This window comes from Lindgomyces ingoldianus (assembly GCF_010093535.1).
Source record: "Lindgomyces ingoldianus strain ATCC 200398 unplaced genomic scaffold BDR25scaffold_27, whole genome shotgun sequence".
Lineage (NCBI taxonomy): Eukaryota > Fungi > Ascomycota > Dothideomycetes > Pleosporales > Lindgomycetaceae > Lindgomyces > Lindgomyces ingoldianus.
In genome coordinates, this window is record NW_022985188.1 from 310680 (window position 1) to 337607 (window position 26928).

At 50.7% G+C, this 26928-nt stretch overlaps 6 protein-coding genes across 6 annotated transcripts; 1 reads left to right on the top strand and 5 right to left on the bottom strand.

The window, feature by feature from the left end:
- Positions 1–793: 793 nt before the first annotated feature.
- Positions 794–5382, bottom strand: BDR25DRAFT_233334 (ABC transporter; the record flags this gene model as incomplete). The annotated part of the gene is made up of 3 exons (XM_033685435.1): positions 794–823; positions 886–4845; positions 4903–5382. The coding sequence occupies 3 exons, from the start codon at positions 5380–5382 to the stop codon at positions 794–796; spliced, it is 4470 nt and encodes a 1489-aa protein (XP_033544661.1).
- A 4720-nt stretch (positions 5383–10102) lies between these two features.
- Positions 10103–12058, bottom strand: BDR25DRAFT_266213 (clock-controlled protein 8; the record flags this gene model as incomplete). Its single annotated transcript, XM_033686968.1, has 2 exons — positions 11418–12058; positions 10103–11364 (listed from the first exon to the last, which is right to left on the bottom strand). Coding segments are annotated over exons 1-2 (1665 nt in total), but the record flags the coding sequence as incomplete, so codon positions are not given.
- Positions 12059–13187: 1129 nt separating this feature from the next.
- Positions 13188–15107, bottom strand: BDR25DRAFT_233455 (uncharacterized protein; the record flags this gene model as incomplete). The annotated part of the gene is made up of 1 exon (XM_033685439.1): positions 13188–15107. The coding sequence occupies one exon, from the start codon at positions 15105–15107 to the stop codon at positions 13188–13190; it is 1920 nt and encodes a 639-aa protein (XP_033544663.1).
- Positions 15108–16770: 1663 nt separating this feature from the next.
- Positions 16771–17629, top strand: BDR25DRAFT_266220 (PEBP-like protein; the record flags this gene model as incomplete). Its single annotated transcript, XM_033686969.1, has 3 exons — positions 16771–16927; positions 16987–17068; positions 17137–17629. Coding segments are annotated over 3 exons (732 nt in total), but the record flags the coding sequence as incomplete, so codon positions are not given.
- Positions 17630–17934: 305 nt separating this feature from the next.
- BDR25DRAFT_335682 (DEAD/DEAH box helicase) lies at positions 17935–23759 on the bottom strand. The gene is made up of 3 exons (XM_033693037.1): positions 22894–23759; positions 21840–22727; positions 17935–21809 (listed from the first exon to the last, which is right to left on the bottom strand). Exons 1-3 carry the CDS (start codon positions 23609–23611, stop codon positions 18082–18084), a joined length of 5334 nt encoding a protein of 1777 aa, XP_033544665.1. The 5' UTR covers positions 23612–23759; the 3' UTR covers positions 17935–18081.
- Positions 23760–26080: 2321 nt separating this feature from the next.
- On the bottom strand, positions 26081–26505 carry BDR25DRAFT_156974 (Cupredoxin; the record flags this gene model as incomplete). Its single annotated transcript, XM_033683980.1, has 3 exons — positions 26081–26143; positions 26206–26281; positions 26336–26505. Coding segments are annotated over 3 exons (309 nt in total), but the record flags the coding sequence as incomplete, so codon positions are not given.
- Between the last annotated feature and the right edge of the window lie 423 nt (positions 26506–26928).

The window sequence follows — 26928 nt, forward strand, 5'->3', positions numbered from 1 at the left end:
AACCTGCGATATCAAATTGCAGGGCGAGAGAAACAAGGTTTGCGAAGGCCATAGAAGCCAAAATCAAGACGTGCAAGAAGATGGTTGATTTTGTGCATTTTACAGGGCCTTGCTGACGGTGAAATTGTTACAAGTGAATGTGTATGACGTAGCGCTGTGCTGTGCTAGACACTGCGCGTGAAGCAGGAAAATTCCTCGCGAAGAGAAAGCGCGTGCTGTGAAATTTGGGGTTACAGTTGATGGAGTAGAGGATAAGTGAAGTCTTCACTAGCCGTATCCAGTTTATCAGCGTAGTTTCCGGCACTTGAACTTGTTATACCAATATCGTGACTCTTCACTCTGCCAACCTCCAGTTGCCAATCCCCAGAATGGGCAGAATTCGTGCACTATAACTTCAGTCGCTCGATTCAACAGGCACTCACCAAGAAATGATTCCGAGTCGAAAGGTATTTAGTACTAACTTTCGGACCACAACGACCAGGCTGACTGGCGAGCAAATAACAAACGCTATCTCGGTGACATAAAACTACGCACTGCCCACCCTTCCAATCCCTCCTTATATGCTTCATTAGTTGAGAAAGCACTCACTCTAAGCTTTTCCACCAGACGCTGTATTAAACTTGGAAGCAGGAGCACTGTACGACTTTTGAGGAACGAGATCACTGGGTGAGACATTCTAAGAAAGGAAGGAAAATCTATGGATAGAAAATACAACAGAAAAAGCATATACGTATAGTATAGTATGGTACAAAGAAAAGCCGTTTATTTGTATGACATTCGTAGCCGATTGGAATTAGCGACGATTAAAGTTAAGATAACGAGCCTGATTATCGTTAGAACATCCCCGTAGCTGAACATATCGACTTCAGATACTAGGAGACTTACGGCTAAGAAGAGTATAATCAAATTACTCCCAATAAATGCAGCGAATATTCCAAAATCCCTCCACCGATGGCTAAAATTATACCCAAGGGGTTCATAAAATTGGTCCCCGATTTTGTAAGCACAGTACTGGCAAAGTTCCGTCGCATTATTAGCAAGATATCCGGGTGCCCCGTTGGAGAAAAATTGTTTCATGTACGACCCGCAATCTTGTCCTTCTGGAGCGGTGAAAGAGTTGTATTCCATATCCGTGCAGTGTACAGGGAGATCGTGAAGTTCAGTAACAATCATGCCGCCAATTAGACGAGTGAATGGATTAAGTTGATACAGCCAGGCACGCCAGAACCCAGGAATCTGCGGTTTCGGAATCGTGACGCCGCAGAAGAGCGCGAAGATGATGATGACGAAGGGGTTGCAAAGGGAGGAGATAAACGGACTGGGCGTGCAGGCAGCGATCATCTGACCTAGAGTTACGGAGAAGATTTCGGTAATGAGGATGATGAAGAATTGGTATCCAGCGCGCGAACTCGCGGGATTGAGGCCAGGGATGTAGTATAGTGGGAGGAAGAAGAAAACAGCACAGAGAATGCTATACGGCATTTCGGCGACAACCATAGAGAGCGCGAAGGGGAAGGTTTTATAGGCTTTGGACATTTGCTCCCGGTACGAGATCATACGGGCGATGGCATACTTAGGTTCGACTTGCGCGAGAATGAGGGCTGGGAGAACGGTGACTTGGAAGATGATGAAGACGCGGTATTGGAGCGAGGAGCGCGAGTCGTCGAGTTGGAGGTACATCAACCCTGTCAGCAAAGCGATGATGACGTGGTTGAAGAGACGTGTGAAGCCATAGTTGGGGGTGCGCCAGAAGGACAGGTTCATGCGTTTGTTGACAAGCTTGACTTGGTGCCACAAGGGTGTGGCGTATTCTTTCTGTTCGACGGGCTCTGCGGATCCGACTTCAGCTATTCGAGTTTCTTTGATGTGAGCGATCTCTCGCTTTACTTGCGCAAATTCCTCAGAGTCCGACCAAACATCTCCCCAGTCGCGCCTTCCGATTCGAGGAGCTTGGCCGGCCCCTATGGCATCGAGCATCCATTCTGCAGGGTTGGCCTTGGGGGGACAGTCTGCGCCATGACGGTGGAAATAGTCAAGGAGAACATGTGCATCCTTTCCAATGTCGCCGAAGTACACGCACTGGCCACCTCGTTGGAGAAGAAGCAGGCGGTCAAAGTTCTCAAACAGTGCCGAGTTAGGTTGATGGATGGTGCACAGAATCGCTTGCCCAGCGGCAGCGAGCTTCCGGAGGAAACGGACGATGTTGAACGCGCTCTGAGAGTCGAGGCCAGAAGTAGGTTCATCTAAGAAGAGAAGGAGCTCGGGCTTTGCGGCGAGTTCAACACCAATGGTCACGCGTTTACGTTGCTCGACAGCTAAACCAGTCTCTGGCTCGCCAATAATGGCATCAGCCATGTCCTCCATTTCTAAAAGCGATATAACTTCTTCAACATATGCATACTTTTCCTCTTGGGGTGTCTCGTAGGGCTGACGCAGGTCTGCCGAGAATCGGAGGGCTTCGCGGACGGTTGTTGCAGGTTCGTGGACATCGAGCTGTTCGGCGTATGACGTGCCTCGCTGGAATGCAATGCCCGGTGACTTGCCATCAACGAGTTTGTCACCCGTGATTACGCCGATGTTCTTTCTCGCGGCGAGCACATCGAGAAGTGTAGTTTTCCCGGCACCGGAAGCCCCCATAAGTGCCGTAAGTTGCCCCGGCTTAACGAATCCGTATATGCTCTTCAGCAATCTCAGGTCACCTCCGGGGATAGGAACGTCGTAACAAAGATCTTCCCAAGTAAGCACCGCCTTAGAGGCGATTTTCAGGCCAGAGCTTGCGTCCGTATCCTCCTCCTTCCGGTTTCGTTTCTCCCTCTTCTCTTGAAGATTTGCGTTGAGTCGTTTGAGTTCATTGTCCTCCTTGACGAAGTAGGTGACGGTTCGACCTCCCGCGCCCCATTTGACGTATTCTCCGAGGAACGCATTAGCGAGAAGGAAGGCGACGATCAACACCACAATAATTCCCCAGTTTCGCCAGAGGTCTTTTGGATCGTATGAGAAGCTCAGCTTGATGTAGTCGGTTCCGGAAACAGCGGTGGACCCTGCATGACTACCAGGCAGTGTGCAGACCTGGTGGTTGATATCGCCATAATCGGAACCAGAGGGAATAAGCGAAGATCCTGCGCAGGTCAAATCGAGTCGACTGAATTCATTCATCATCAAGGCCGAGAAGCCCAGACCTAGAGCGTTGATGTAGAATATCCATCTTAGCCAGACCTGTTCTGACTGCCATTGAATGAGATATCCAGACGTCAACACAAAAAGCGTAATGATAGTGGCTGCGAGACGAATTGCTACGTCGAAGTCAGGACAGAGGCAACCTACAGTTCGAAAGAACAGCGTCATGGCCAAGTACCCAGTGATAATCATTAATACGAATGTGAAGAAAGCTCCAGCGTCTCGGACAAGGCCAGTCATAAAGTATACGATGATACTGAAAACCATGATTTGCACCGACGAAAAGAGAAGATCGACACCGATCTGAGCTATCCATAGAGCTGACGGGCGATGGAAAGTGAAGGCTCGGTGTTTGTTGACGATTGGACGGCCCAACATGGTAGATGCCAACTCGGAGAAGGCTTGGAATGCGTTGAATAAGAGTGCGATGAACAGGACGCCGCCACGTGTGAAAGCTCCATCCGAAGTTTTAGGAAGGTCTAACCAAACAGTACCAGTGACAATGGCGATAACGATACTAGTGATCCAGGACACGACTAACGAAAATTTATCCTGCCATTTAAGCAGGAATTGACGCTTGGCAATGGCCCACACTTGAAGATAGAACGGAATCGAATAAACGGACTTCTTAGAAGCATGGCGCTTGCTCTCTTTGACTGCGACTTCAAAATCGTCATAGATGTGCTTCTCCTCGGCCATGCTGGCGTAGTAGACGGTCATTTCTTCACCCAAACGTGCTGAGATTTCGGACTTGTTGAAGGCTTCAACGAGATCGTCTGGGGTACTAGGAACATCATTTTCACTTCGACCAGATTTATATTCTCGCTCAAAGGGGTCCGTGCAGCCTGTGAGGTAGTCTGGGGTAGTTTGGCGCGGTTTCTCCAGAAATCCAAGTCCTTCAAAGTAGGCTCTCGCTTCCTTTGCCGGTCCAAAGTAGACAGATCGCCCACTGTCAATCACAAGAACCTTATCAAAGACGTCGTAGATGTTCTCGGAGGCCTGATACAGAGACACGAAAGTGGTAGTTTTGTAAATGTTTGTCAACACCCTCAGAGATCGTGCGTAGTCGACAGCAGTAGATGCATCTAGGCCCCGAGTAGAATTATCCCAAGAGATTACAGATGCACCAGTCACCATTGTTTCTGCGATCGATACTCGTTTTCGCTCTCCGCCCGAGATACCACGAACGAAGGGGTTACCGACAATTGTATCCTTGGTGTGCTCGATATTAAACATTTTCAGCATTAAATCAATAACTTTTTCTTTGAAATCCTGGCGGGATAGCCCGGCTGGGCGTTTGCCAGGAACTTTTGTTTCTAATGCGAAGTCCAGAGTCTGGCCGACCGTAAGTGTGGGGTGGTGATTCTCGTCCTCTTCACAATACACGGCTTCTCCACGATATCGCTTCTCAAAGAATTTGCTGTCGAAAGGGCCATACAGCACTTCTCCATCGACCTTCGTGTATCCGTACCGCTGGTTACTGATAACTTTGAGGAACGTCGTGCATCCGGATCCAGGCTTTCCGAGTACAAGGACCATTTCACCTGGCTTCGCGACGCCCTTGAAGTTCTTGAGAATGTCGAATTCCCTGCCCTTCTTTCCGAGGCCGAAAAGGGTTTTGCATGTTTCGTAGACGTTGAAGAAAGAAACAAACGCGTCGGGGAATGTCTTGGATGGGAGTTAGCTCCCGTCCGAAAACCATGCGGGTGATTGCTGACTGCTTACCTTGACATAGTTCTTGACACCGCCAATCCCACTGACGGTTAGATTATCCCACACAACACCAATGTGCTTCGACTTGATCCCTGCTGCTTCTTCCTCATCCTTATTGCCCCGCAGTACGGTTTGCAAGTCAAATGCTTCCTCAGACGAGGCCTCGGACTCAGGCGCCGTCTTCTCTACATCGGCAATGGCGTGGTCTCTCCGACTCTGCCGACTTTGGACGCGACTGAGCCGGCGCGAGACCTGGCTGGTGCGTGATAGCTCTTTGCTGAGCTCTGCGAATTCGGCCTCGGCGCGCTCGACATTGACACCGCCACTTACGTTGCTAAAGCCTTTCTCGGGATAACGTTCCGAGTGCTCGCGGTCGTCGCTAGTAGTAGAAATACTGTCGACATCGCGATGCACATGAGACCGCTCAGCATGAATTGCTTCGTAGGTGGTGCCCTCAGTATTGTCGCGAATGGTAGAGTCGTTGAGAGGCATCTTCGTGGTCTCCATAGCACTGGAGGGCCGCCCGGCAAGGCTCACCTTGCACAAAATACCGACACCTTGGTAATGGGAACAGCAAGAAGCGAGGCGCTGTGAAACCTCTAGAGTACGAACAAGAGAGAGAGAGAGAGAGTAAATGCAAACAGAGAAGACGACACAGAGGAATTGGAGCCGCAGTAGTCGTTTAAATAAAATAGGTAGGGGCTCTGAGTTAACTCCGTCAAGAGCGGCGTACATCCGTAGATAACTCAATAGTGGGCCACCGATGCCGACACAGACTAGGCAAGAGAGTTTGGCGCACGGGACGGCGGATCGCACCCGAACAGACTAGTCTTCACAAGACTCGGTGAGCGTTTGGCTCTACGTCTCAGCGGACGTTTCGCGGCGGAAGGACGGAGGGTTGCTCTTTCAAATGCGATTCGACTCATAGTGAGTACAAGATATGCAGGTGCGTTCTGTCCGCCCTCCTCTTCCTCAAGCCTCCGAACTAGAGAGTTAGTTGCCTGGCGTTCCGTGTGACGATGCCATGGCGACATGCAGCGCCACCGAGTTCAGCGTGAAAGATCGGCGTTCTCTTCGTACTGACTGCTTTTTTAGTGACGCGTAGGAAATACTCCGGTCTGCAAGGCCTCCACACATCACAGCATGCTCCAACAAAGTCAACTCCAGGCCAGATTACCATAGAACCTTACGACTCGCCCAACTGTTCGTCTCACAGAACGGAAGCCTTAGTGTTCCGGATCCGATATCCAGCAGCGGTGCCGCCATGGCACGTGTACGGTAGGGCTGAGATTTGACCCACCCAATCCACTGTACGTTTGTCAGCGTACGAAAAAGAAGCGGTCATTTCTGTCGGAGAAAATTTGCACCCACTCTTCCTCGCCTTGGTGGAACTTCGAACTCCTTTTTCCTTGGATACTTCCTGTCTGGGTCGCCCTTTTCGCCAATGTCATGTCCGTTCTCCATGTCTTGGCATTATTCTCAAAGCGGTATCCCACGTCTGACTCCTCATTTGCACACCGTTCAGAGCAATATGCATTTTGGACTGCAAACCATGCAGGAAGAAAGGGCGTCGTCAACAGCCCTTCTCTGGACTCACCGCGCACACCGATTGGCCCCGCGCCTTGATTTCCGCCCAGCTGGATCTTCTTGGCTTGCCTTCAACCATGCTTTTGGGACCATGGGCGATTCCTCAACCCAACAGACTTCAAAAACATAAACGACAAAACTCTAGACATCCGCTTACGCCCGCCCTTTGCACTTATTATTCCCGCAGTTGTCCCTCTCACCGCGCTTGGCCTGCGCATCTTCGGCATTCGCAATGCCCCTCCTGCCGGTTTTCAGGGAAAACATCGGTACCCATATCCTGCTCTGATTTGCCACTTCGTACTGCCGTTCCTAGTGCGAAGCACGCACTCGGTGTCTACGGCATGCGACCTAAACGGTCACTTACAGTTATCCCAAAATTGCTATTATGAGCCACACTCCTTACGTCAACTCATTCATCGTGCAACTCTCCAACCCTCAATATAGAGATCTCCTGCTGCGCGACCCTCATAAACACCATTTGACTCACCACCATTTCTTCTCAGCCTCAACCCTTCATGCACCGTAATATCACTTCTTGCGCTGCCCAGGAACCACTTTCTAGAATCGTCCAAGAACACTAAAGCTATCTGCAGCGGGCCTTGAATCTCTCCAATAGCGTGAACCGAAGTCTCGCGATCGGAATTTTTCGACGTCTTGGCAGGCAGACGCGGCAGACAACCCCAGCTCAACGTTACTAATCCCAGGGTCGAAACTGCAGCCCCCAGGCTGCAACAGCCTTGCGTCGCCTGCTTCGCAAGGCAAAGATGGGTGACGCGCTATCATGTGGCATGGTGTACATGTCGAAAGTCATGTGTGCGTGCGTATATTATTAGACGTGTTCACGGGCTGGTTGGCCGCATAAGGCAGACTTCAACTACTCTTCACAGCATCATCGCACAGCAAGCGCATTTCACGATCCTCGCCACATCGAAGTCTTGGGCTTGGTTGCTTGGTTGCTGCTCCTTCTCTCCTATACGAAAGACATCTGTAAAGACGTATTAATTCATTTATTCGATTGTCGCTCCTTCCTTTCCTTCATTCAAGGTCGTCCTTCCTTAATCCTTTGATATCCCCCACTCGAAACAAACCTAAACCTCCAAAATCCAAGCTGTATCTCTCTTTCCACTCTCGAATCCGCAAAATGTCCGGAATCTTCATTCCTCCCATCCGCCTCCAGCCCTTCCAAATTATCCACGTACCCTCACCAGACGCAACCACAAAACACCCATTTTTCCAATCGCAGACATCGCCATCCTCACCAGCGCCGAGTTCTAGTTCCGCATATTCGGGGCAGACATCTCCTCCGAGCCCACAGAATAGAGGATAGCGGATACAACCAACTCAACAAGGGGGGGCTGGGGGGCAAAGTTTGGGTCGCGCGAAACGAGAAGGGAGGACAGACCGGTGTCCTGGAATCTCGCAAGGCATTTACGCTCAGGTCTGCCTTACCATGGATATGGCTTGATTTGATGGGGTCGCCTGGCTAGATGAGGGATTTGCAATGTGGAGGGGAGATTGGACTGGACTGGATGCACTGCCACCGCCTTCGGTGAACGCGAGAGTTCATGGCTTTCAGATCATATTCATATTTACATTCACGTTCGTTCACGAGGATTTTCCGATATCGTATACTGAAAGATTTTCACAAAATCATAATGAAGTTGGCATGGATATACAGGTATACTGAGATGACATGGGTCATGAGATAATGTTTTAATGCGAGACACGAGGAGGGACTGGAATTGGAGTTTGGTCGCAAGATACCACACCATTGATAGATATACCTTCGTTTGTGTCTCTTTCTGCATCGCATTTCTATAGCAGTTATAATGTAATTGATCGCCCCCATCATCAATCAAATGCACTTACTAGTCCCTCACTCAACCACGATACAATTCGCCCCACAGCAATCTATTCCCTATTCCTCGCACCCATAAGCCACGCTGCATAAAATATTGCAATCATCCAACATTACCAAACCGGGCCCATCTAATATCAGGTCAGTTTGCCTTCCACACACACAATCACCTGATCCACATCACCCGCACCTGAAGCCTTCCCCAGTCCTGTCTCTACGCTACCCATCCCTCACAGCCTCAAAGAAACCCCTGTGCTTGCTTCGATTCCACATACTGTACTAAAACTCAATACCCCTTGCAAAGGCCCTAGCCGAGCTCTCCAACCGCAGTAATTCATCCATCCGCTATTGCCTCTTGCCCCCTGCCTCGAACACCTAGCCTGTATGTACAACACATACCTATCTTCTCTGTCCTGTCTGGACTAGACTAGACTGAACTGAACAGCCTCCACGCTCAACGCGCGCAGCATGGCTAAGCCCACTGCAGCATCCTCGGCTGTTGTAGGATTATGATTCTGCTTCACGGACGCAGTCACGCAGAAGAACCCAAGGGCGGCACGGCATACTACTAATTTAGCTAGCTGCTTCGCCCTGCTCAGGTGAATAACCGTGATATGCGAGTCGAGTCGAGTAGAGGAATGGAGTCTGCCTTAATCGTTCTCGACGCCAACATGCCCTCAGCCCCTGTCTCGTCTCGCAGATCTTGCACACTAGTCAGCAGGGATTGTTTCTCTCTTTCGCAGCGGGTATGCCCTCATATCCCGAGCCAGGTGGATGCAATACTGACTCCCTCTTCCACACACGCTAGAAGGCATACAGACTTGTCTATCAGTCAAGCAGATACACCGAGTCCATCGGGGGCACCACCTATTACCTGTTACCCGTTGCACTCGACACACATCAACTCAAATGGCATCGCACTCACCAAAATTGTCCCAACCGTAGTCCCCGGCCGCCTCCTCGACCACCAAAACGAGACAATACCAAGCTCCTCCCCTCCCCAACCCTCCCGCCCGTCATACGTAGATATCTATCTATCCATCCAGCTAGCCCTCTTCTCCACGGTCTAACTAACCCCGTTTCCTCCACATCGTACGAATCCTTCCTTCCTAGAAATCCACATCCACCACCGAAACTCTTGCCCGACCATTCCTTCAATCCATCCATCCACCACGCAGTAGACTTGCTAACCACGCGAATATCACGCAGTTCTATAACAACACATATTAGCCAGCGAGGCAAGCACGAAATGCGAGGAACCGAAAGAATACGGACGTCCGACCCAGCCCAAAACCTTTTGCATTTCATTCAATTAATTCCACCCCCTCCCATCCATACCGTCCATACATGTAAATTTCGACATAGGAAAGGAACCGATTGCAGCCTCCATATCATATAGAACTGAACCTGGACACGTTTCTAGATACTAGGAACACCGATCTTGATCCTGATCCAAGGGACCAATTGTGACAGACCTGACTAAGAAGAGACAAGATAGCGGAGGGAAAGAAAAGGACAGAGCCAGGGACAGGGACAAGAATAAGGGAAGGAAGGACGGGATCCACGATAACGCCTTGCTTACACTGAATCAGAACAGAAAAAAGCTGGTTCGTTCCACTGGTCTGGAAAACAGAAAGAAATGTGAAAAGAGAAGAGATACGGGGTGTCGAATCGCGGTTGCACCACCGGCTACCTTATTTTTCCGGGGGTATTTCCCTTCAATGCTCCCAACGCTCCTGACCTTCTACACTTTTATTGCCGTCCCACATCCTTCCCCTCTCCCGCCTGTAGGCCCAACAATAAACTCTTCTCCTCCCCCTCCATTTCTCCCCTGTTCCCCCTTCCCATCCTCCCCAGCCACCCCTCCGCACTCCTCACCGTTCCATCCACTACCGCCGTAATTTGGCCCATCATATCCAGCCCCTCCTTCGCAAACGCCAACATCCTCTGCGCCCCCCTAACCTCCCCTTCCCCCTCGCCCGCTGTCGTCCTTGTTGCCAACTGCCATCTCTGCGGCACAGATAACAGCTGGGTTCGCACAACCTGCGATGCGTTTTGCGGGAGCGCACCACCCGTGTACCGGGACACGGATTGCACGACATTTTGCAGGGTGTTCCAGATATCCGAGGATAGGGATTTCATGCGTGATGCGATGGCGCGGACACGGGCCTCTTTTTCGCTTTCCAGGTCAAGGCCCTGAGAGTGCGATATGATGTCGATTTCCATTTCCATTTTCGAAGGATCAGACGACGAGGATGAAGCTGGGTCTGGGCCTGAATGCTGGCGATTGCGGAGTGCGGATTCGTATTCCTCGAGGACGAGTTTGAGCGCGTGCATGACGTTGTCGATGTGCTTGGTTGCCGAACGCAGCAAACTTAGACAGAGTTTCAGGCTCTTGAGGGAGGCGTCTGAGAGCGCGACGCCGAGACCTGAAGTCGTCATGATGAGTTGCGTTGACCAATTCACCCTTCGGTCTTGCGAGCTTTCGGGTCGAGACCCTGTTTCTTTGCCAGCTGCCGGATCGACGACGACAACGGCGCTTTCTTCGTAGTTCGGGGAGCGCTGGTCGTCATACGCGGGAAGAGATTCAGCGTACGAGGATTGAGAACCACCTCGTGTCCGGGACGACGCAATGGAGTCTTCGATGTCCATGGCATCTACGCTATCCCCAGATGTCATGACCCGCCGTCTCTTGTGTGCGGCGTCGGCGTCACCCTGCTCCAGGTCGCTCGGCCGCCTGTGCACTTCCCCGAGATATCTTCTTAGATTCTTCTCCACACCCGTCCTCCGGCCCACGGACGAGACGGTGTTGACGACGGGGGAGCCGATGTTTCGCTCGATGAGCTCGGCGCCATATTTCACGAAGCGGGGCGAGTAGCCTTTCGTGGCATTGTACGCAGATATAGAGCCATTGATGGTGCCGCCGAGCCAGGGGTGGTTGGTTGTTATGAGGGAGAGGAGGGGCTCGGGCTCGGCAGGGGGCTCGCGGGGGAGCGTGAGGGAGCGCGCTGTAGGGGAGCGCGCAAAGTCTGGACATATTAGAGCATGGATCGATGCAAGAAGTAGAAAGAAGGTACAGTACCGAGATTCCCCAGCCCCGACAATGCCTCCGCCGCCAACCTCACATCTGGATCTTCGACGCTTGCGGTGTCCATCGGACTTCCGACGTCCATGTCCGTGCTACTGCGGGGCAGACCCTCAGGCACCTTGGGAAAAGTCGCGCTGCTCAAGGGTGGCAGGCTCCCCCATTGCAGCGCCTCTGCATTGCTCTTTGGACCGAGTTCAATTGCCGGGAGGTGCGAGGGGTGTGGTCGAGCTGCGCCGGCATCGGGGAGGTCGAGCGATCTTATGCCCGGGAGGTGTCGGTCATTGCTCTGGGGAGGCAGCAGGCTGTGAGTCGGGACTGAGGGCAACCGCAGTGACTCGGGGTCGTGCTGAGTGTAGGCCGGCGGTGGCGGGCGTTCTTGTTCTTGTTGCATACTCATGGTGGAGCACTGCAGTGATCGGGTGACGTCGTGGGAGGGTTGGCGGCTCCGCGATGCGATGCACGCCTGGTCAGCAGACTCGAGGCCGAATTGGCGGTGCGACGGCGGTTGTCCTGACGTCTGCAGGCCCTCACTCTGCGGTAGACATTGGGGCCATGTCGTGGAGGTTGGATGCAGCGAGAGGAATCGTAGGGAAATTTGGTGCTTCGTGCTGGGTAAGACGGGCGCTTGAGTGCTGGGGGGGCCGCTGTTAATTTGTTCGTCGACCTTCACATGGCAGCCCCCAAGTCTCAGCATGTGACGCCCGCTAGGCCTGACATCCCGAACGCCACACGCGCCAAGCGTCCTTGCGTGGGCAGAGGGAGTCCCAGCCTGTCCGATAAGCCGTGCAATTTACCTGCGACATGCCAAAAGACGTATCTGAACGCTGCTTCTAACCTTTGTACGTTGCGCAAACGCTCTCTTTTCACCGTGAGAGCTGTGGGCTCGTGAAAGTGAAGCATCTGTCGATTAGCGCATCTCGCTGCCGATCCTCCATCATCGCAACTTGCCTATCATTAACTACACGTGCCTTGGGGGCCGTCGCGGTCAGTTATTATTAATGCTCGCCCTCTGCCGCCCTCTGCCATATCAACAAGACACATGCTTCTGCCTCAAGTTGATGCTGGCTGCTCCCGTTGCCTAGACACGCAATTGCAGATATCAGTCCACACATACATCTTCACAAGCGTCCGAGGCAGCCTCAGGCAGCTTCAGGCAGCCCGTGGAACCAACGTGCCTCTTCGGTCGGAATCCTATTTCCTCAACCACAGTTCTGCGTCCCACCTTTGCCGTGCACGTTGTTCCGCTCTCTTCTGACATCGAGCCCTCAATTAGCATCTGACCTCCATCGTCGAGAGCAACAGTTGCACAATTAAGTATAGAGAGCCTCCCGTGCTCATTGCATTTGGCTGTGGCTTGGAAGCGTCGCTCGGACGTTGAAAGAACACTGCGAACTCGATCAGCGTGTGCTGGCCACGGTAGCCTCACCTAAGGTGGAAATGTCAGTCGTCTTCCGCGTGGTTGCTTTCTTACTGATCTGCGAGTCCTGCGGCACCCATCGGCCACCCTCCGATGCCGGCCGTCCGCCTTATCGCCACCGTCACATGTCAGCCTCACAATTCAAGAGAAATTAAGAATATCATAACTAGTATACACAGAAGGGTATCACCACTAAACTTATCGCTGAACATTCCAGACCTCTCCCATCCCCTTATCCAGGATCCTTCTAACGAAGAAACTCCAGTATACAAGTGGCCAATCCATAATTGTAGTAGCCACTTCGCACATACTTAATTATCTCATTTGAATGAGAGCATTTATTTGGTTTAGAATCGGGGTGGTGCAAATTTGGTGATATTCTTCAACAAATCCACCTCTGTTTCTACACATGCTTCCACGAAGCTAGATATTCCAGGTATCCCATACAATTCCTCTATTGTCCGGGGTGGATTAGACACAATCAGAAGAATAGTCGCCTCTGATACAATTGGATTTAGAGGCGGCGACTTGAGCTTTGAGGCCACACGCTTGCTAAAGGCGCGTAGCTTGCTTTGGAATAATTTCGACCTTGGGGTCGGCGGCTCCTGTAGTGTTGGTGCTGTGAGAGGGTTCCTCTTGTGACACGGGCTGGGGGATCGCCGTTTCAGTGTCGGTGATGTTTCTGAGAGGGGACTCGGAGATCGTTTGCGTTTTAGTTGTGACAGTTTTTCGACTGGCGTGAAAAATTCAGTAGAGCAATCATCACTGTCATCGCCTTCATTGCCCTCTTGCGCGTCAAGCCTCGTTCCTGATAGTTGAAACGATAAGCCCGTGTGCAGCTGTGGCGTGCGAACCAGGTGAGAGCCAAGTGCCGGGGTTGAGAGGGAAGAATCACCGTTGTCAGCTGTAGTCATAATCGGCCTTCGTCTTTGACTTGTTTCGGGGGTCTTTGGCTCTTGAGGACAGTTTTCCATTCGCTTGGGTGGCCCAATCCCCCTCGCGCCGAGAAACTGTGTGATGACATCAAGCCACTCTGCTCCATACTTCTCCTGCTTCATCTTTCCAATACCTTTGATTTCAAGCAAGCCGTCGTTATCAGTCGGTCGCTGTCGTGCGAGATCTTCGAGGACAGTGTTGTGGGCAACCATATATGCCGACACTCTCTCGGATCTGGAAAGGCCCATCCGACGAGCAGCCAATTGCACGTATAGCTCTCTAGAAATCGCATCTAGTGGCTCTTTGGGAATATTTTCCTTCGGTTTCTTGGGTTCCTTGGGTTGCTTTGGCTTTCGTTTCTTTTCCTTTGCTTCCTCTGCAATTGTCTCGCCCTCAACCGGCTCATCTTCTTCATTCGCCACTGGTTCCTCTTTGACTCGGAAAAACTCGATAGGCGTTGTAATATCCCCCCCTTCTGTTGCAGGCTCAAGATGTACAAACTTAATGGAGGATAAGTTCATTGAAGAATACTTGTCTGCATGTATGGGTAAGGGTGGAGCAGGGTCCATCCCCATTCTTTTTGCGTTCATGCAGTGGAAAAGCATAAAGCAAGCATAGGCATCGCCTGCGGCATAGGTGATCTGCTGCTGGTTCAGGGTGTAGCTCCAATTGCTCGTTCTCACCTTCCCCTTCCACAAGGGTAGACCGAGATGATCTTCCACTTGCTGTGCAAGGTTGACAAGCCTCCTCGTAATGAGCTCAGGCTTTTCTGATCCAAAAGCAACTAAGCGATAAAGGTGACTGAGCTCGAAAGCACCTTGCGGCTTCAGGTCGAAGAACTTGACCAGTCGAGCGAAGTCGGCATTCAAAACAGAGACTCCCGTCTTGGTAATGTTCGGACTTTCGAGAATCTTCTTCAACGAAGGTGCGATGAGGTCGTCACACGTTGTCCCAACATGGGCTCCGATGTGAAACAGAGCAACCTTGTCTTCGCATGCGATTTGTATAAGCCCAATCCTGTCCTGCAGTCGAGTATGCTTGTCGGACTCCCAAGGCCATTCCATGTCGAATCCTAGGATTGGCTCGTCGAGGAATTGCTTTGCAATGGCCTCAGATTGCCATTTTGTCTTGCTGTACAGTATCTTAACGGCCTGGTCTTCAGGGCCTCGGTAGAGCTTATGACTCCACCATAACTTTGGTGGCTCACCACCGAGTCCTTGGTCAGGTACGACTTGTGGTAAATGAATTCGATATCGGAGGGGCCATTTCACGGTCTCTTCGGTCGGAGTTTCAACCGCATCCTCAGTGAGGGGCGTCTCTAGAGTAGTCATCAGTGCTCCTTTGGTCGAACGTTCGGCAATGAGATTTCCTAATAACAAATGTACCAACAACCGCCAACTTTGCATATAGGGAAGGATGGGAGTAAGGCTGAGGACTTATTGCCGTGTTGCCTTCGGAAGGGGCGGGGAAGATTGGTAGCCGCCGGCCCCCACACGGATCAGGCGGTGTGGCACGTTATCACGTGAGCATGCTTGTTTAATCTTCTGGTCACCAAAGAGGAAGACAAGCATCTCTCCTTCTCCATCTTTATTCCAAACTTCTCTCCAGTCTCACCAAGGTCCATTATTTGCCTTTCAAATAGCGCATTCTCCGCCTGCGACAGAATAATCCGGAACCTCTATGAAACATCGAGATGAGGATCGATGCAGGTTGTGCGATCCGGTGGAGCACCGTCAACTGTACAACAGCTAGATAGGATATCCTAAGTAATTCACAAATGTCTTTCAATCTTCCTTTCCCCCCATCGAAGTCGCCTCCCGAGCCTCTTCGATTCTTCTCATCTTACTCTCCTACTCTCCGTTCTATGCCGCGATCGAACGAGGTGTTACGATAGAAGATGTACGCATCCACCGCGTCGAATAGCGGCCCCCCTATTACCAAGCCGTGAAGACCCTCCCGTGGTCTGCCCAGAGTTGTACTTTCTCGTGGGATTCTCCAAGTCCGGACGACAAGCCTCGAAGACGTGTCCTCCGAAGCGCACATCGTTTGAGGATGGAAAGCTTTCACAGCTTAGCGAACTGCTGCCGGGATATTGGCCAGACCCTATTCAGTCCACCGAGTGAGCGTGGGGAAAGGCCGTATTTCGCCTTGCGGGTCAGTCGAAACAATGTTTCCTAAAATCCCTCAGAAGGGTTGGCACCATGTCACACCTCAAAGCACACGCAGATGTCTCAGCCTCATCCGTACCCCACACGTTGCCGTCATCCCAAGTTTGACCCTAAGCATTCCTGAGCCTGGAGGTTTCCAAGATGGAGCCAAGATGAAAGCCAAGCGTGCGGAAGCTACCTCCTGTGCAGCGCCCTTGCTGAATAACTAAGTACAGTCGAGAATCCAATATTAACTTCCTTGTTCAATTTCTCAATGTTTCGCTGTCCGCCTGTCATGTTTTCATTTAGTGATTTCTACGTCATCCTTCCAACTTTCCCATCTCATTTCAACTCCCGTGCTTCATCTTCCTTCAGCCGAACCCTCCGGGTTCACACACCACCGATATTACTTCGCACTCAATCTCCTCCATCTCCCCAAGACATATTCTGCCAAAATCCGAATCTCACCACCACTCTCTGATTCCGGTGGCGGCTTTATTAAAAACCACGCTCGCCAAGCCCCTGCAACATTCCTCTCGCGCACTTCCCGTTTCAGAACCCAGCATCTAACCCTAACCATGACGGAGAATTTTCTATGCGCCTCGCATGCCATGCAGTGTAACAAGATATGCTGCGGGAATGGCCGCACGCCATCTCTTCTGTTTCGAGCGACGCGTATACATCTATTCCTCGCATTTAAACTGCCCCAGAGGAAGCAGCCTCAACCTGACTTACATCTTCATACATACATAATTTTGCGGGGAAATACTTACGCTACTCTTTCTCTTGCTGACTCGCATTTGGAACTGGAATCCAGAGTAGAGATTGTACAATTATTTGCTGAAAAATGTTGTTCACGACTGCTTTCCTCGTTGCGGCGACCATGGTTGGTGTTTCGCAGGCGCAAACACCAACAGGCTTTACGCCTTCCGTCAAAACTAAGTTAGATGTGTTGTTTAATTCGACGGCGGTGAATACTCCTGGGCAGCAGTTGACGAAAGCTGGTACGTCTCGTTATATCCTCATCACAGCACATACGGTCGTATATCTAACCTCAACGTAGCAACGGCATCCCAGCCCCAAATCGCAATCACAAATGCAAGCAGCTCCGAAACCTTCATGTTCGTCATGTTAGATCTCGACGTGTACGTCTTTCTCCTCCCTCCCTCGTTCCTCTCATCCTCCTCTCATTCTCTCTCTAACAAAATCCCAGGCCTGGACAAGGAGGCAACGCAACCCGCCGCACACTCCTCCACGCCATGGTCACTAACTTCAAAGCAACCTCGCAACGAGTGCTCGGCTCTAGCTCCACTGCAACCTCCTCGACTCTCTTACTCTCCTCCCAAAAAGGGCCCGCCAGCTATCTAGGCCCCTCACCGCCTGCCACCGACACCAAAGCACACCGTTACGTTGAACTGCTATTCCAACAGCCCGCAAACCTCAACGTGCAGGCCTCGGACTTCGCAAACACCCAGGCTAGAATCGGCTTTGATATCAACGCATTTATGAAGACTAATGGGATTAAAGCCCCACTGGCTGGGAATTTCTTCACCGTGGATGGCAGGGCAAATGGGGCGGCGACGGGCTCTGGGACGGCGACGGGAAGTGGTGGGATTGCGAAGAACACCTTGCAGCCGTTTACGGGTGCATCCGGGAGGGTGGGTGCATCGCTGGGATTGGCAGTAATATTTGGAGGATTGGCGTTGCTGGGGGTTTAGGGTTTGGATGGATGAGGGAATAGTGGAGAGCGCGAGGCACAGATTGTCAAGGCTGGTTTCCTTTGATGGTGCGCGATTAAGGACGCTTATATGATACCAGTTCATCTGCTATAATTGCATGCTTGAGATGGACAAATGCCACTGCTCCAATGGGAGTAGCGTATGCGTTGGAGGCAGTCTGACGACAACCTTATCATTCACAGGTGCGCAAAGAAACGGCATATGTGAGATTACATACAGTTAGTTATCTAGAATCTATATCATGGTTTACGGTCGATAGTCATACCTTTTAACTTTCATTTCCTGACCTCGCAAGATGCTCCACATCCTACATGTCGGGACCTCGCATTTCAATCTATGGTCATCCATTATCCACCCCCCAACCGTTAGCCCAAGCCCCCAATTACCGTACCCATAACCGTTACCCAAACACCAACCCATCAAGCCCACATTGCCCTAAACTTTGTATCAAACTCCTCACGCAACATCTTGAACGCCTTCAATACATTCAATAATCCAGCCCCCTCCTCCCAAGCCGGCTTATCCTGCAGCTCCACTGCCTTAAGCTTCCTCTCCGTCTCCTTCGCCGCCAACTCCTCTTCAATTTCCTCTTCCGCATCATCATCCCAAGAATCTGCAACCTTCTTACTCTTTTTCACGTTCCGAATAGCAATATCCTGTTTGACTGGACCACCCTTTCCAGGCACGGAGGTCGTAGAAGCGGTCTCGTAACCTGAGTCATCAGGCACAAATTTGTCTTCTTGGCGCTCCTCTTCTTCGTCACCTTCACCGCGAACCTCCGTAAAGTCGAGATCAGACTCCGGGGTGAGCTTCATAAAGTTCGAGAGACTAGTCACAATGGTTGCAAGAACCATGCTAAAGTCGTTCAGGACAAACCAGACATCACCGCGACGGATACGGTTCGCCTTAGCGAGGGCGGTAGTATCTCCATGCATGAAGAAGTCATACAAATAGGCGTTGAGAGGCATCTCGGACTCCTCGGGATACAATCCTACATATGGAACGACGGCTTCTTCGAGGAATACACCGGACCGAGAAGTCTGGCAAAGGTCATGGATGGACTCGAAATTATCGTCATGTCCAGAGAGAGCCACGAATGAAGAGCGGACCTTTGTTGGCGGGCAGCGCGGCAGAGACAGCGCACACTCAGGGATTGCATCGCCCCCAATCTTCATTTGAGTGAGTGGTAAAGCATCATCTGGGTCTGTGACATGCTGCTCAACGAAAGTCTGCACGTAAGCCGTGAAGATACTCAACGTAGAACCATTGTGCTCGCGAAGGATCTTCGCTGCTTTCTTCGGGATTGGTGGTAAGAAGACGACGGATGGACTCTTTTTCACGACCTCTTCCACAAATTCTTCATCGGCTTGCCTGCAATGCTGACGGCCGAATAGGTGAGCCATTGTAAGCATGAGTTTACGAAGGACGCTCTCCGTCTTCTTATCGACCTTTGCGCATAGATTGTGGAAGAAACCATCCTTGAGCAAGGCGTGGAATGCGAAAGATGAATTTTCTGTAAAGTATAGATGGCTGACGCAGCCAGCAAAGTTCAGCGGGGCACCACTGGAGTCTAGGAGATACTGGCGTCGCAGGTACTCGATGGAGAACCGAAGATGATGAAGCACGGTCATCTTTGATTCCTCGCCGCCAAGGTACAGTCGTGGCTGGGACAAGAGCGCGTTGATGGAGCGGACAGCGAAAGGTGAGTTCTTCGACTCATTGAGAAGTGTAAACAGACGCAAGACAAGCGTGGTAGTGATCGGAAAGTGGCCGTTGAGGTCAGGTAAACGAGAGCTGATGAGTCGATGCACCTTGCTTATAGACACCCCATGGAATACAACATTTCCAAGCATGTCGAAGCCACGACGACCTGCACGACCAGCTGCCTGGCGGTAGTTTAGAGCTGTCAGGAACACCGAATCGCCAGAGAAGACCACTGTCTTACAAGGCATGTTGATACCCAAAGCGAGTGTCCCAGTTGCAACCACCACACGTAGAAAGCCTTTGCGAAACAGCATCTCGACCACCTGACGATATTTACGATTCATACCAGCATGGTGGACACCGACACCCCTCCGTAAGGCATCCAGCAACCAGCCCGGGACCTCACGCCGAATGAGTTCTTTAAAATATCGGGCTAGCTCCTCTTGGGTCATCTTCTTTGAATCGGCGAAATGGAAGCCGTCGACCGGATTCTCCGGATTGAACGAAACCCAAGGACTGGTTTCAGTGCTCGCAGTGTCTCGCATGAGATCAGCCTTAGATAAGGCTTCGTCGTCTCCACCGGCCCCTTTTTTCTTGGATACTTTTGGTGGTCCCCGTTTTCCAGCCTTAGCCACAGCCCTCTTCCATGCCTCCCAGGCCTCTAGCTTTGCTTTCCATTTCGGGCTTGACTCTTTCCATGCCGTCTCAGCTACCGCCAATTGGTTCACCAGGGCTCGGCAAATATCCTCACAGAGGCTTCGGTCATAGTTGAAAATAATACCCGGTAGTGCATCTTGCCTATGAAGTTCAACCAGCAATGGAAGCGTTGTTTCTACATTCACCCCGGATTCTCTGTCGGGGTCGCCATTCTCAATATCATCCCCCTGAGGTTCTTGCCTCTTCCTAGACTCAAGTGTCTGAAGGGGTCCACCGAGATCCTGAATGACTTTGTCAAAAGGCGAATCCTTATTAGCGAGCCATTCCCGTAACAGCGTCTTAAGGGAAGCCTCCCATTTGATAATATCGATTTTCCTGATGACACTCGGAAGCGCATTTGCTGGATCCAGGGACTTATCTACCTTAAATTCTGGGGTCTGATGCCTCGACATACTCTCCCATAACATTTGACAGTCGCGAGCCTCGAAGCTAAGATCATCTGGCATACCACGTGCTCGATTCACAAGACTTGCGACTGGGTGAATGAAGGTGAAGCCGCGAGATCCGTCCAATCCAAGACGAGCGAAGGCTCGAGAATCTGATAAGCCCTCGAAAGTAAACGGAGTGGGCGGGTTATATATGAACTTTCGGAGATCAGAATACCGATGAGGGTGTTGGACCATGACCAGCTCGTTTCCAATAGCTTTCTGTGTAGAAATCAGCCATGCGTTGAATTCCTGCGGATTCCCAATCGTGGCGGAAAGGGCGATAATCGGACATGGGGCTAAAAGCAGGAGCTGCTCCCAGATGAGACCGTCGTCGGCTTGGCCAATGCAGTGTACCTCATCGAAGATTATCCACTTCACTCGCTTGGACCATGCGTTGGCGTTACTCGGGGCAAGAAGCATAATCTGGAGGATATGCGGAACTGTTACTAGTATCTGACAGCCGGTCGGATTATTGATACGCATGTCTCGAGTGTGTATACCCCATACTGATTTTCCACCGTACTTGTACTTCTTCGAAAAGCGTGCTTGAACTTCAGCGGCGATTTGATTGACCAAGGCCTTCGTGGGGGCAACGTAAACAAGGATATCATCGTCATTGGACTTTAAGACCTGCTTCATAGCGTAGAAGGAGATGAACGTCTTTCCGGCCGAGGTTGGTGCAATGACTAGTAAACTGCGCTTAGCGTCAATTTCGTCAAGAACTTTCCGTTGCCATCCATCAGGTTCAAACGGAACTCGGTGATCAGGTGCTGAGTCCATGCTTCGTTCGAAGTATGGTCCACAATGCAACAATTGGAACTGTTTTGCTGACAGGGGAATGGAGAGATTAGTTACGGCAGAATTCCGTAGGGCGAAATTGAAAGCCAATGCCCGATCTCCACTTGGCACCGGAACCTCCAATTGAGGTAGCTTGAGGGCTTTTATGGTGGCCGTTAGGTTGTTGCAAATCGTTTTTGAGACTGCGCCGCGAACTTTTGAGAAAGAGCTGATCGTATCGAAGATAAGAGCCGCTAATGGAAGTCCCTGTTCCTTGGTGTCGTCTCCGCAATGCATAATCCACATGCCAAGGAGGACATGGAGCATATAAAGCCTGACTTCCGCTTCGAGGAGTCCAAGTTTAAAATCTGTATTCAAAGTTCCCAAATGCTGTTTCGCTCTTCGATATCTTACAGCTGGGAGAGGCTCGCTTTCGAAAGCCGCACAAGTAGTCTGCCATCCTTGGAACACCTTCTCTGAACTGGCTTCATCTTTGCTTTTTTTAGATGCGGCAATTCCCTCTATCATCGCTTGTTTCACTTTCCCACTACCCTTTTTGTTGACCTTGGGAGCTCCCTTTGGCTTGGCATTCTCCAACCTCTTTTCGCTTGGCAGAGGAGGCGCCAATTTTGAGTTGGCACCAGACGTGATAGTCTCCGGATCGAGTACTTTACCAATGGCATTTGTAAGGCTTCCAGCGTAAGCCATCATTTCCGCCATGAACCATTGGTTTCGACGACGAGCGAAAAATTGCTGCTTCTGAGAGCGGGCCGCGTGTTCTTCTCTCCCTTTAGAATCAATAGGTCGATTGCTGTTGTGCCAGTGGGACACCTCACGGAATATCTGTGCGGAGGTCGCATCGGTGATCTCCTCAGATCTGTCCACGGCTAAATGAACCGGAGATAAATGTGTGTCGAAGACGCTATTTGCAAAGGGCAAAACCTTGTATCCCTTGGGGTTTACAATTGCGCTAGTGCCGGGTTCAGCACGATTCCCAGCTGCTGATTTCCTATTGGATGCAGCAGAAGCTAAATCAGTTCCGCACACGAGACCTACGGCGTCAATGAGCAATTTATATCGCATATTCCTGCCGCATCGATAGTCATGAACACAAGCAGCAAAGAGTCTGCCATCGACGAGGTCGGCGATGTCGCAATGAGCTGAAAATTTGGAAATATTGGACGACCATGACTGTGAGTCAATGATTGTGCGAGACAGCTCACTGAACCTGGCCAGAAAGGCCTCAGCATTATTAGGTAAATCTGTAGTCGTTATCCGTCTCTCGGAGATAGGAAGTTCAGATAATAGAGCTGTATGTCTTAGAAGTGCAGATCCATATTCGTGCATTACTCCATTCCGAACGGCAAACTTGGAGATGCACAGAATCGTGAGATATTCACGCTCACTAAGAGACTGCTTCCGGCTTGAGTTGATTCGCTCTAAAACATCTTGGTCGACGGGGATTTCGCTTTCGTTTGCAGAAGAACTTTCAAAGATATGCTGCGTCAACAATCAGTCAGGGTCTACCAAAAGTAGTTGTGGGGCCAGAACGGATGCAGTATCTTACGGGTTCAGTCCAACCACGTCGCTTGCTGCGGCGAATACTTTCTAGGACAGTGGTGATGACTTTCGTATCGCGCCATTCAAGGCCATTGACCAAAGCAGCGTTATACCCCCGCTCCATGAACCAGTGAATAAACAAACGGTATATTGTTTTCGTTTGCATCTCATGCCCCACAACATCATGGTATTCATCCTCTAATGCGTCGGGGGTCTTTGACGTGATGTTCTTCTTGGGTAGAGCTCTGGACGATGCGCCATCGTGGCACATGATGAAGTACAAATCCGTGGCTTCGAGGTACTCTGCAAACGCTTTTGAGCGTATGGAAGGGAATACATGCACCTCAATATCTGGGTACGCCGATTTGAGATTGACACTCAGGTGGCGGATGATCACCGCTCGAGCAAGAAGATACTTTTCCTGATTGCCATCCGATGCAGAGGGTGGCACACACAGCTCACGATGGTTTTCGAAGAAAGCAACGTGAAAATTGCAACGTCGTGATACAAGACCACGCAGGAAATTTTCAACTGCATAGGTGGCGTGCAGCAACTGGAAGCCGGGGTCGAAGTCGAGGTGCTTGTCGGAGAAGCAGTTGAGCAGAATAGAGTCGCCCTCAATCAAGAACAATTCATTACCGGCATAGTCGCCAACAATGTCAACACGACGAGAGTAAAGCTTCGAATACCACCCGAGAACCTGGTGGAACTTCGTCTCTATTGCTGAGGAGGATGTGTCGGAGTCGGAGTCGCTTCCGGCCATGATCGCGAGTTCAGCCAGCTTGTGCCTGGGAAGACGAATGGTAAGTGGGGGAAAAGAGCAATGCAGTGATCATCTGGGAAAAAGGCGCTTTATCTTTCACACCAGTAAACAAATCTATTGTCAAGGCAGCGGTTGCACTACACGAAGAGGTTGGAGGTGAGTTTGTTGTCACTGCAAAGGATGCGGCACTGTTGTCAGTTCGAAATTTCTAGTGTGGTGCGCGCTAGCGTAGATCTAGACTAGCTTTCCCCGCTGGAGAGCCGCTGTGGAGCCAGATACTACCCACGCTTACCGGAAATCCCCGATGCCGAAGCACTGGAACCACGAATTAAAACTTCGATTTGCTGCTGAGCTCAAGGGGGTAAATGAAAGGCAGCAAGGAGATGCCGCAAAATTGCAGCCTTTGCTTAACATCTAAACATACTCTTCCCCACTGATTGGATGAGGCCCATATCTCGCCTTCCCACAACCAAAGACCTGAGTCCCTCTAGAAATCCTCCCTGTCGGAATCTCAGCACGTCTGGCTCCCGCAATAGACTGGGAGCTCCGTGTATCCGTAATAGTCGAATGCCTTTCTGGCAAGCTGATAGAGCCAAGGAAGCGTAGTACTTCCCTCTTTGCTTATGGAGAGGCGGAATTTCCACGGAGAAGTAGGGTCCAGTGCGGCACTAACACCACCTAACTTATCCCGCAGCCCAGCTGGGTCTTCAATGAGTTGCATAAACATGCCCGTATCAGCGTGAAAATCGTTATGGCAGTGCAGTGCCTATAAAAATGTAAATGAATGTAGAACGGCTGGATGAGGCTATCTTACCCAGGCTCCAGGATTGTCCGCCTTGATAGCAACGACGACCGTGCTTCCTTTCTCTACCATGATGGTATCTCGACGGGACGGGAAGTCGCTGACAGAAATCTGAGAATATGCGTGCCCATACTGTTCGAAGGGCAATACTACCCAGCCCTTCACAGCATCAAGGGTAGTACCAACTGGGAGTTTCGCTCTGCAACACCCTGATCAGCAATTCGGTGCCCGAACAAATTGTCAGATAGAACATACATAATCTGGAACTCGTGGCCATGCATGTGAACTAAGGATTGTGTTAGAGCTGTTTATTGTGGTTAATGGATGCGCCTTACTTGGGTGATCCCCTCTAAGGGATCTGAACGCAAACCAATGTACTTCACCTGCTGTTGGCATGACGATGGTTTGTGCCGCCTGCGATGCATTGTAGCTGTAGTAAACTGGATCCTTAAGCTTCGTATCATCGATGGGGGACCAGAGCATGCGCAGCATAGTGAATAACCTTGGTAGATCTGTAGCGAGATTCACCACCTGCTTAGGAAGAGAGCTATCTTGCTTATCCGGAGCTTCAAACCTACAGCATCTAGATTAAACTCTGTGGGTTCCATCCTGGGATGAAGAGAACCAGACTCACCGGGTTTGAATCGATCCGACGCTCATGACGCCATAGCCTTGTTGATCATTTAAAGTAACTTCGTGAACATAAGTTGATGAGTAATCCTTGGGCTTCCATGCCGAAATCCCGGTGAAGGGTTGGAAAGCCAATTCATTGAAGTTCCACGCGTAGAGAGGGTTGAAATGACAATTATCCCTCGTGCCACATTGACACCAACCACTTTGGGTCGTACGACACTGCGTTGGATCCACACCAATACGATCCTGATCTGTAAAACTAAGCTTTGGTCGGTATCTGTAAAATGGATCCGCTTTAGCTCCGTCGTTCCACGACTTCATCCGATTCCCATATCCACTGATCTCACTGGAGTCTGGATCAGTGAAGGAATTGCCGTCAGTGATGGAGTTCACAAGCCAACCCCAGGTATACTGCATATCGGATAATGCACTGTTGGTAGGGTTTAGCTTGCAGTAGGAATTGGCACTTTCAGGTACACCGTGATGGATGCGCCTATCGCTAATGACCATGATGCGCCTCTGCCTTATGCTTTGGTCAATGCTGACAAGAACACTGACCCGTTGACCACTCGCAATCTCGATGCCTATTTTTTTCTGACCTTTCTTCAGCATGACGCCATCGATCTCGATGATTTCCATCTCAATATCTCCTTGTATCCAGATATAGTACCGAGACAATCCACTCATGTTGACGAACCGGAGGCGATATCGACGATCAGGAATCAGATAAACTTTCTTTCGCTCATTGTCGGAGACTCCGGGTAGGACGTCGTTGTACATTTGGGCTGCTCAGAAGTTAGTCTCTATGTGCATGAAACAAGGAGGGAAGAAACTACCCTCTGGAGGTACTTCAATTCCGACCCCACATTTGGAGTCAGCGTAGTTCCGCTGGCTGGTCCAGAAGTCCGTCCAGCTAGGAACAGATCAGTCTTCTATTCTAAAAGTGGTGGGTCACGGACTCCAACTCACTAGTCGCTCAAAGTTATGGCATAATTGATATACAAGTCAGAAGTTAGCTCATAGCCGAAAGTGTCTGGATCCGTTCGGTCCGTAATGATAAAGGGCGAGCGTAGGCCTTTAGGGTACTGTCCTGGGGCCTGTGCTCGATGAGCGATATCCATCAGAAGAAGCATTAGTTGATTATAGACTAGCCACATACATGACTATGTATCCAGTAAGTACCGGGCTTATTCGTCGGAAAGTCGTACACAAATGTCTTGCCCTTCTTCACCCCACTAAAATTTGGTTAGCTGTACGAAGATCGATTTCCAGGAATCATGGAGTCGTACCTCTGTGTTAGGTGTTGCGGGCCGTCCATTAGATTGTAGCCCCCCTCCTGAAGCAGGCCATGGAAATGAAGCGTAACGTCTTCGTCCAAGTTATTCACAAGGGCGATCCGGATTCGTTTGCCTACTTCAGCTTGCACAGCGGGTGGAGGCCAGGCACCATTCACCTCAATGCGCACATGGCCAGTTGATCCAGTATTTTGCGTGATAGTCCAAATACAATCGTATGCGTAAGCTGTGCAGTTTTTACCTGTCATAGGGTCGTTGCCACCGCTGGGACATCGAAATGGAGCATAGGTGTCTTTTGTGCAGGGTGGGTTGAACTGTACGCATAGTGATCTCGAAAGCAGCTGAAAATATGCTAAGAAGAAGACAGAAATATGCCAGCTCTGTGTGGAGCTCCTAAAGTAGGGCATCGTGTTGAGAGAGGACCGCCTTGAAGGAATAATATTCGGAAGTTCGACGGGGCTTGGAAGGGAATATAATGATCCAAAGCGCAGCCTGACTTTATAAGAGATATGAACATTCTCAATCAGTATCCTTACCACTTAATCTAGAGGAGACTCCCTTCCACACGGAGTGGACTGGGGTCAATG